The following is a 10,291-nucleotide window of genomic DNA, read 5'->3' on the forward strand; positions in this document are numbered from 1 at the left end:
AAATCAAGAACCGGCGTATTAAACTTTATACTGTGAACTGACATTAAATCCAATACACGCGCTTGGAAACGAGGTAGCCGATGAAAGAAGCAGACGATGCGCATAAATTACCCAATACTTTCGTCGACATCAGCGATCATCTCGTCACTCATTTTGCAGTAGCACCCAAACAACAAGTGCCTTTTACCACGATTTTTGTCCCTGTAAAACTGCGCGTACTCGCATGTCCGCCACTTCGAAACGCGCGGAGCTGGTTGCATCGACACCCTGCGAGGGGGGTGCAGCTTCTCACGAAAGCAATAAATTTCAGCAGTAAGATGACTGGAACCTCGTTATAAGCGAAACGTGACCTAAAATGCCATCGGTCTTCTCCACGCGGAATATTGGACGTAACGGTATGCCAATTTGCGCGTACCAATTATGGCGAAATCGAAGGGGAACAATGAGGATCGTTAACGATCAACAGTGACGAGCAAATTACGCTGTAAAAATCGGGAACACTTCACAATTTGCATTAGCGTCGGAAATTTACTCCCAGTGAAAGCAAGAATCGTTGACTCCTCTCTGCGGACGTGGAATTTTCTTGAATTGAACCAGCCGAATTTCGAGTAATGTAGAAGCAAGATTTTTGAGTGGGAGATAATTGTTATTCACCTCGAATGATTCAACGATTAAGCTAACCAAGAGTGAATTTACTTATGATAAAGCAAACTTACATAAGATAAAGAGAATGATTCAGCCGACTAATTACCTCGATAGTAACTAGCTCTGGGACCTTGTAAGTTTTAAGTACACTCCCTCTCAGGGACCATTATTAGATAAATGGAATGTTGAGTAAATTGTAAACGACAATTACAATGTGCGAAGCTCGACGTGTTAAATCGCAAGGTTCAGTTATGAGAGGTAATAAATGTCTTAAAATATAATTTTAAGGAATATGCTTGTCCAGTCATCAATATTAACCAAAATTAGAATATTTCTATCCTTATGTCGATCACAAAATAATCGGCTAAAAAGATAAACCATAAACAGAAATTTGGTCCTTCGTGTGGCAATGAAAGTTTTTCTTCTTATAATAGGAGCTCCCCCCTCTAAACTATTAAATAAAGTATTATAATTCTTATGATTCTCTGAACTTCTTTATTATTCCTAAATTAAAAGAACGACATATATTTCATTAATATAAATGTTAAGTCACTTCACAAGCCTGAGAATTCTTGTGATCCCCAAACACTATGTCCAATTTGTGATACAGTATTTACATGCATGCCTAGCTCTGAATAAAACATGATGAGTAATTAGCTGAACATGAAGCATCGTTAGTCCCAGTGGTATTACAAAATCCCTACAGAGGATTGGAGCAACGTGTAAAAAGCAGCGGAGCGATCGTTTCCTCTGTACCTAGTTAGATGTTTGCCTTAGCCTTACGAATCTGAAGGCAAGGGCGAGCCACTGTTACATTGACCCCATTTCAACCGCAATGGTAACCCACCAGTAATATTACCGTGGTGCCACAAACTTCTTAGAACCTCTACTAAAACGCTCACTGCCTACGCCTCGAGCGAAACTGTTCCATGGACCCGAGAGAACCTTTGCCTCCGTTTAATCTGAAAGTTCTTCTACACCGTCGAAGGGATAATGCGAACGATGCATAATTCATTTCATAAAGGAAGTCTTTCATATCGTAAAGTTCGTTAGCGGAGTTAAGTTTCAAGTATAGATAATGGGCCTTGTTTCTGGAAAGCGCAGATTTGTTTCGACTACAGATTTGAATTTATATTGCAAATTTTATCAGATCTTAATGGGAAGCTGTTAGAGTTTTTTCTGAAAGCTCTGAAAGTCTAGGTGCTTGCTTGGATTTCGTAATTGATTGCGCGTGGAGATTGAAGGAGATGGAAAGGAAACATCCACTCACACGTATACTCAGATTTAAATTCCTTGGATACCTACTGGATGCAATTTAGAGAACATCCATCACAGTAAAGAATTTAATATTGTAATATTAAAATAAGAACACTTGATACCTCTTTGTTCTAATTTTAACAGAAACTGAATGTTTTAATGCCTTCTAAATACGTAGCGTCATTTAAAACAGCTGCACTGCAGTCAATAAGTATTAAGGCCCCTGCTATATTTGCACAAAATGTTATATTTGGTACAGAGACTTTCCACTGCTTTTATTTTAAAATACCAAATAAAGTGAAACTTGTTAGACTTCTTTAATAAATTTGCAATATTTTCCAAAATTATTCCACACATAGCAGGTGTCCTAATACTTCTGAACACCAGTGTAAGTCCCTTTTATAATCACATATGATTATAAAGTCATTCCATCATTTTCAAGTCTCCAAAGAAATTCTAGTCCCTTCAAACGTCCAAGACTTACAGAACCTCCAGGTCCCAATTAAGTTCCTCAAAGTCCCTTCAAACGTCCAAGACTTACAGAACCTCCAGGTCCCAATTAAGTTCCTCAAAGTCCCTTCAAACGTCCAAGACTTACAGAACCTCCAGGTCCCAATTAAGTTCCTCAAAGTCCCTTCAAACGTCCAAGACTTACAGAACCTCCAGGTCCCAATTAAGTTCCTCAAAGTCCCTTCAAACGTCCAAGACTTACAGAACCTCCAGGTCCCATTTAAGTTCCTCAAAAGTCCCTTCAAACGTCCCAGACTTACAGAACCTGCAGGTCCCAAATACGTCCCCCAAAGTCTCTCTCAGGACCTCAGACCTTATATCTACATAGCAACAACTAACAAAAGCATAATCCTAAAAACAACCAACCACTAATCCTAAAAAATAAAACGAACTCTTCATCACACATTCAATACCACTGCCAATACTCCCAACGAAATTCAGCCTCGCACCATCGAGTCCACAAAAATATTCCTGCCCGAAGAAGCAATTCCTCTGACAAATCGACCCCGCCCCCCCCCCCCTTTCATGGACGTCCGCGGGCCCCCGTGAGTCCCAGGCAGCGCCCGACGAAGACAATGGGGCAGAAGAGGACCGCGGGAGGCGCGGAGGCTTTCCTCTGACGAAACCGCTGACATTGATCCAGTCCGCTGGGACCTCCGAAAGGAAGGAAGGAAGGACACGGGCGCGAAGGGCCCGTCGACCCGGCGGAGGCGGAGGAGTGGGTGGCCCGTGTTGACATTGGTCGTTGTTGGTGGTCGATGCTTGATTGCGACCAGCACAGCCTCGCCTCGCGCCGCTCGCGCCACACGGACATTAGCTTTTCGCTGATTGTATCTGTGGGCAACTGTCTGTACAGACGAAGACTAACGCCGCGTACACGGACCTCCGCGGCTGATTTAAACGCTGTCACATGCAACATCTGCCAATGCAAACGCACCACTCAAGGCTGACGATCCCCACCGGGGAGCGCGGCCACGCTCCCTCGATAGTTATAATTTACTATAAAACGGCAAAACGGTCACGGTACTTTTAGACATTTCACGCCCTGGCCATAGGCAGCTGCACGGGCCACGGACATCGCGTGCACCAGATCGGAGGATCCTGCCTTGCTCCACCTGCCTGCCAGCGAATCTTCCACGCTGCTACGCGACACCCACGAAGCCACGCCGTGCAACGTACCCCGCCGACAATGCGATGCAAACTCACCATCTTACTTTGGATAGGCTGCTGCGCCTACGCGCTACCGCGGGTGGTGAGTCTTACGGATCTTCCTTTCTTCTGCACCTGGCGAGAGGCGGTGGCTTGGATCGCAAGTGGTCGATTTTAATCGTCCACTTCGGTTTTCCGCGTTTAAATCGATCGGTAGCTTCTTTCTTGGGGGATGTCCAGGGATCAGGTTTGGAGATGATGTTTTCGTGGGCCTGTTGGTGGAAAAGGGGGTTGGAGGAAAGTAGTGTGTAATTGTAGCTGTTGCGTGGGTTATACACTTAATTTAGTTAAGGGTGTTTGGTGGACAGTTACTTTATTTAGTTATTTAGTTGACTACTAAATACTTTTCCGAGGGTGGTCCCTGGTTAGCTACTCAAGGGATGAGAGGAAGATGAATGAACGCACTGAGGTTGCATGAAAAGGGGCGTTTGAAGACTTTGGGAAGTTTAGGTGTGATATAAGAATGTGAATAGTAGTGGGAGGTTTTGTCAATCTTTCGATAATTAAAAATTGAGGAGCCCAGTGGGAAATAGGCACGTGCCACCGTTTTGCGATTATATTATAAGGTGGTGGGATTACACTATATCAGTTCTGGCGAAACTTTTTATCTACGCGTGCCAAAAATTTGTTAAAAATATTTCTCGAATTGCTGACGTGTTGGGAATTTTTTAAAATTGCAAAAATTAGTAGGGAATTAATCATTCCAGAATTTTATTGCAACAAGTTTAAAAATTGACAGAATTTTTTAACTGAGTCCCTCAATTTTGAGTACTACAGTAGAGTTTCGAAATTTACCTAGCTTGCGCGGTGTAGTGCTGTAATCATCCTCAATTCTTGTAATAAATTTACTTGAACAGCATTTCCTTTCAATATTTCATACTTCGAGGCCTACAGTTCTTTTCAAAATTCAAAATTATGCTTCTACTATTACCACTACCTGTTACTGCAATTATGGTTTTGTCACTTTTCTTTTTCCTTTGTTTTTCAGGTGTCACCGAACGGCAGACAGAATCAGCCCACATCGAACGCTCAGGTGCACTATAATATCACGAATGCGGGGTTCGACGATCTCAGGCCGATAGACGAAGAGTCTTATATTGATTTCAATTCATCGCCCTCGATTCATTCAAAGAGACCGAACGTCTGCGACAACTGTGGTAACTAAGAAAGCTAGAATAAGAGCAATCAGCTGCGCAAGTGCCATTCGCGACACAAGTGTCCCGATTCTTTTCCAAACTGCCGTTTTGTTCGAGGAAAGAAGAGGAGATGATGTAACCGCGCATGCGAACATTCTGTTCAGCTTTCTGCTTTAAACAAATTTACGGAGATGAGAATGCTATCGGTAGTTCATAAATCTCTAATTAATTTGCATTATTAATGATACACGATACGGAGAAATGGGAAAACTTAACCACTCACACTACGATTTATCCACGAGCGCAGAATTTATTATTTTACAAATTCTTTTTGATAAAAATACTCCGATGTAAATATTACAGTAGTGTAGCTCGTTATTATGCAAGTTACAGCTTCGAGGTTTTGGCAGAAAAAATCTGAAAACCTTACACCCTCAGAAAAATACCGAACCTCTCGTTCCGAAACCTCAGTGCTGTAAACTTTGGGACTCCCTAGGTACCATACCTAGAAGGCATATAGCGCGGTCGTAAAAGTCCTGGAATCGCAAAGTTTGAAGTTTTAGAGCAAGAGCTGTGGAAACCTTATCTCCCCAAAAATGCCAAACCTTTCATTCGGAAACCTCGAAGCTGTAAACTTTGGAACTCTCGCAGTTTTTACGACCTCGCTATATCCCTTCTGGATACTGTACCTTTTATCCTACCACGGTACGAATTCGCACGCATCTGTTGCAGTTTGCGGGGTGGGCAGGAAAATAAGGATCGTTGGTGGAAACGTGGCCAGCGTTTACGAGTACCCCTGGATAGTTAGCATGAGCAAACAGGGCACATTTTATTGCGCGGGCAGTTTAATCACTCGAAGGCACGTGCTTACAGCAGCCCATTGCATGGAAGGGTGAGTATTGGCACGAGGAATATTCCCAGCCGGGTAAAAGGAATTCTAGAAATTCATTTTTCAGGTATTAAATTCGCGATAATATTAATGGGATTTTGTCGACGAGAAATTTTGCTGAAAATGCAGCGTAATATAAAAGATTCTTTGCAGTTATTCTAATGTTATTTAAAGCTATCCATCCTTGTCCAGTGTCCACCCCCACTTTAGAGAAATCAGTTAAATTTAAGTAAATCTAGGAACCTGCTTACCCTCCAGAAAACAGGCTTTTAGATTTTCAAATTTTTAATTTTATTATTTATTTTTTAATCATGCAACAAAGTAAAGTGCATTTTAGACTTAGCCTTTTAGATTTCCAGAAAAATTTGAATATTCTTCGAGTAAAATCTTGCTTTATTTTACCACTGGTTTTATTAATGCGAAATGTAAAGAGACTTTTTTCTTACCTGCTGTAAAACAAAATAAATTAACTGCAGTTACTAATGGATACTTTAATTCTCCTTCTGTGAATATATTTCTAGTACCTACAGAATATTTGCGATGACCTTAAAACACCTTTAGTTGCATCTGTTTCTTTAACTTTAATTCATCCATTTAAATCTGAAGCTCGAGACAGTAAACAGTGAAAGTGAATGGTGACTTTTCTTTAAGATCAACGTTTTTCCACAAAAAATTTCTCTACAAAATTCTGTTACAGATTCTAGTATAATTTTCCATGATGTAGTAAGATGAAATACTATTAAACATCTCTATAGGAGCATTGCACCTGTTCCAGATTCGACACAAAAAGCATTAAGCTTGTCTTAGCTGACAATCGCCCTAATGGGAATCAAAACTCCATAATTCGTCGAATTAAGTCAGTCACTCTCCACGAAAACTTTCACTCGTACACCTTCAACAACGATATCGCTATCATCGAGATGGATCGACCGGTGGATGTGAATGGAGTTGTTCGTACCGCCTGCTTACCTGAAGACAGTAAGTATTTTCCACTTTAAAAGTTACAAAAAATTAAAATCAACAAGTAGAGCACATTTTGCATTACACAATTTATAATAATATGTTTGGTTAGTTCAGCAAGAAAAACTTTAACATAGAGACAAACATAAACACAGAAATATCTAAATATCAGATCATTGAACAAAAATCATTATTAAAAGTAAAAATATATTAATGTTTTTTTATTCAAAGTAATTTCTTTAGCTAGCTACGACCTTTCCTACTTTTCTGATAAAAGTACAAGCAGGTGTATTAAAAAAAGAGATTTCCGGACAGCTAACATCACCCAACAATCAGTTTGCTATGTGCTCAGAAGTGAATAAGAAGAATTGTGAAAATCATTGCAAGTTTATTGAAGAATTCTAACAAATTTCACTTTATTTGGTATTTCAAATTAAAACCAAAGGATAAAGGCAGTGAAAAGTGCAAATACAGCAGCTGTCTTAATATTTACTGATCAACGCCACTGTAGCAGAAAGTTGTCTGACCACAAACGTCCCAATCTACTTCGCAGTTTAAGTTCTTACTGTGACACGCAATTTTTTTAACTTTCTTCAGTATTTTTTTTCACGGGCTTAATGAAAGATTTTTATGCTGAACTTTTTACTGTATGTTTATTATACCTTAATGTACGAATAGCATTTTTTCTGGTACGATTACGTACAGTTTAGCAGCAGAATAAAATACGACGTGCTTTTGCAGAAGCCATCGACTACACAGGAGCAACGGCCACGGTGGTTGGTTGGGGTCGAACTAGCGAGAACGCACCTGTCAGCGAGGAACTGAGGAAAGTGAACCTTCCAATTTTATCTCAGGAAGAGTGCGATCAAGCAGGGTACCAGAAGAATCGAATCACCGAGAACATGTTCTGCGCTGGTTATCTGGAAGGCGAACTTGACGCTTGCTTTGTGAGTATTTCTCATCCCTCTGCATCGTCTGATTTATATAATTTTTAACATGTTGACTCGTTCAAACAATTACAAATAATAGTAGGTACTCGTAGATTTGTAGCGCAGTTAATTGGAGGGTTCAGAAGCCTATCAGTGTAAGTTCAACTTTCCCTGAAAATATCACTACGAAATTACGTCACTACTTTCATACGTAAAGAATAATTGGCGGTACTTATATTGACCACAGAATTTAGACAAAATTATTCAGAGGACAAACACTGTAAATCTTGATTTTAATGCTAATGGACTCACACTGACCAGCTTCCAAAACCTCCTTAAGGCAGTGCTCTCCTGCGATTAAAATGGTACTTTGCTTGAAGGGTGACAGCGGTGGCCCTTTACACGTGAAAGGAACATACGGGCACCTGGAAGTGATAGGTAAACTCGAAGAAACAGTCTTTACTATAGAAAGTGCGGCGCAGGAACTGCGGGGTAAGTGTTTAATATTATCTTTTGCGCAGGAATCATTTCATGGGGTCGCGGTTGCGCAAGGCCGAACTTCCCAGGAATTTACACAAAGCTGACCAATTACCTCGGCTGGCTGAAAGACCACCTCGATGGCGAATGCGTATGTCCACCCCCTCGCCACTGACTTCGCTAACTTCTGATCCTGTTCGTTATCTAAGAAACTTACCATTTAATTCTATTAAGCTGTCTCCGCAAACCAGTACGATCAGTATTAACTTAAAGTACATACGATAGTCTATTTCATCGCAAGCTCTCATGTTTCGATATGCCTGTAAATATTCGCGAGCTACCCACCATCGATTTATCACTTATTTATTTTAATATTTAGCTCGTTGCACCTATCTAAGGTAATCTAGTCCTCTGTACATAAAGGAGTCTCGACTTCCCACGATGTCGTACTTCTCTTGAAAACGATTGTTCAATAAAGAATATGTTTGCCAATTGTCTTGAGTTCCAACGTCCTACGAGTTTATGCAACATCGCGGTATTATTCGTCAGACATTTGTTTATTAAATTTACTTCTCACTAATTAATGCAAAAGTCAATTTCAATGTGACAACAAAGTTCATTCGTAAGCAAAATAAAGAAATTGGTTTACCTACAAACATGAGCGATTAACTTGACTTTGCAAATTTAACAGAATAATTGAAATGGTAATTGCGAATTGAAGACAGAATATGCAGATTTCCAGCTGTAAATTTGATTCTCAGCTCGAACGGCGACTGAAGTGTCGACCTTCTTTTTAAACGTGGAAAAATTATGAGAAAACACCGGCCACGGGGGAACCGGTAGAAAGTAACGGTGGCCGAAAAGTCGGCTCTGTAAGAAAGGTGGACATCACGGAACGATGTTAGATAAACAGCAGTCCTCGATCGAGATGAACGGGCAATAACGGAAACCGGGTCAGGAACGTTTTGCTTTCAACGGTGAATGTGGGTTAGTGAAACCTCCAGACCGTTACCATCGGCTCCTGATCCTTCCCGAATTGAAACAGGAAAAGTGGTTCTTCAAATTCGTATCAAACGAAGTGCTCTTCTCTGCTGTAACGCCCTGCTACGAAAAAAAAGGGAAAGCTTGTTCTGGTAATAAAAAGTGTAGGAAAATCCAATGGCAATTAATGCCACACATTTTCATGTTACCCATTCATTTATCGTCCCCCTTTCTAAATGAAGCAAAATAGATTCGTTGATGTTACGTGACACTATAGTCGCACCAGCAACTGAAGCCACTAATTGTAATATTTAATTGAGCTATTATTTAAATTGTCAATAAACTGTGACTCTACGTAATGGCAAAGAATAAATAATAATATACTATCGCACCGAATAATTGTATATTATCATTTTCAACACCCTGTTTAAAATTTACACGAACTAGGTGATAGCTCTATCAATTTGAATCCATGCCCCCTCTTCTAAGTTCACGCAACGAATTTAACAAAGATTAAACTGGTTCGGTGGTCTCATTTCGAAAAGGTCACGAAACGTAGTAACAGATTCGACGAAACTCTCAGGAATTGCTGGATTAAAGGAACACTGAACATAATTGGGAGAAGCAGAACTGGTGTCGCATGTCATGAGGGGCACGTGACGGGTCGACACGCGCTCGGGGCAACTGTGACACTCTGAAACTATATTTCGTGCAGCGACGAACTTTTTTAATAAAACCCCTTCGGTGAGAAGGCGTGTCTTCGACGGTGTCGTTCCGTCGACCCAGGGCAGTTTCATTTGTCAAAGGCGAGCAGGTCCACGTTCTCGCCGGTCCGGCTGGCCAGTAAAAGAGAAATTTTTTCGAAAGAGTCACCGAAAGCGTGTCTCCATTTGGGCAGAGTGGGTGGGACGAATCGATGGGCAGATGTTTTTGACACGGGCTCCTTCGAGGAGACACTGCAAGACGAGTACTGCCACTGTACTCACGATCACCAATAAGATTCAGATATTTAATGCGCAGTTTTTTGAGCAATCAGACTCTGTTATCATTGGAACTCTTGAAATACTAAGTCCTTAACTCCTACTGGGGAAAGTTATAAAGAATGAAACACGAGAACTGGATTGTCAACGTTTGCTGGGAAAAGTTGGCATACATCCAAGGGCTTAAATTCCCAACGTTTCTGTGAAATGTCACAACTAGGGCAGCCAAGAGCTCTAAACTTACATAGAGCAGTAGAGGGCTCTAAGTTTTCAATGGTTGTTGGGAAACATCTCCACTAGGGCACCTAAGTGCTCTAA

At 40.9% G+C, this 10,291-nt stretch overlaps 1 protein-coding gene across 1 annotated transcript in view; it reads left to right on the forward strand.

The window, feature by feature from the left end:
* The window catches only part of LOC143376598 (soluble guanylate cyclase 89Db), a 29,207-nt gene extending 20,723 nt beyond the window's left edge, over positions 1–8,484 (forward strand). The window contains exons 14-20 of the mRNA XM_076827089.1: positions 1,033–1,039; positions 4,655–4,778; positions 5,490–5,649; positions 6,422–6,624; positions 7,348–7,553; positions 7,916–7,973; positions 8,057–8,484. Of these exons, the coding sequence (XP_076683204.1) occupies positions 1,033–1,039; positions 4,655–4,778; positions 5,490–5,649; positions 6,422–6,624; positions 7,348–7,553; positions 7,916–7,973; positions 8,057–8,187 (889 nt within the window). The 3' untranslated portion in view covers positions 8,188–8,484. The remainder of the gene's footprint in view (positions 1–1,032; positions 1,040–4,654; positions 4,779–5,489; positions 5,650–6,421; positions 6,625–7,347; positions 7,554–7,915; positions 7,974–8,056) is intronic.
* The last annotated feature ends 1,807 nt before the right edge of the window (positions 8,485–10,291 follow it).

The sequence above is a fragment of the Andrena cerasifolii genome, chromosome 14, assembly GCF_050908995.1.
Source record: "Andrena cerasifolii isolate SP2316 chromosome 14, iyAndCera1_principal, whole genome shotgun sequence".
Lineage (NCBI taxonomy): Eukaryota > Metazoa > Arthropoda > Insecta > Hymenoptera > Andrenidae > Andrena > Andrena cerasifolii.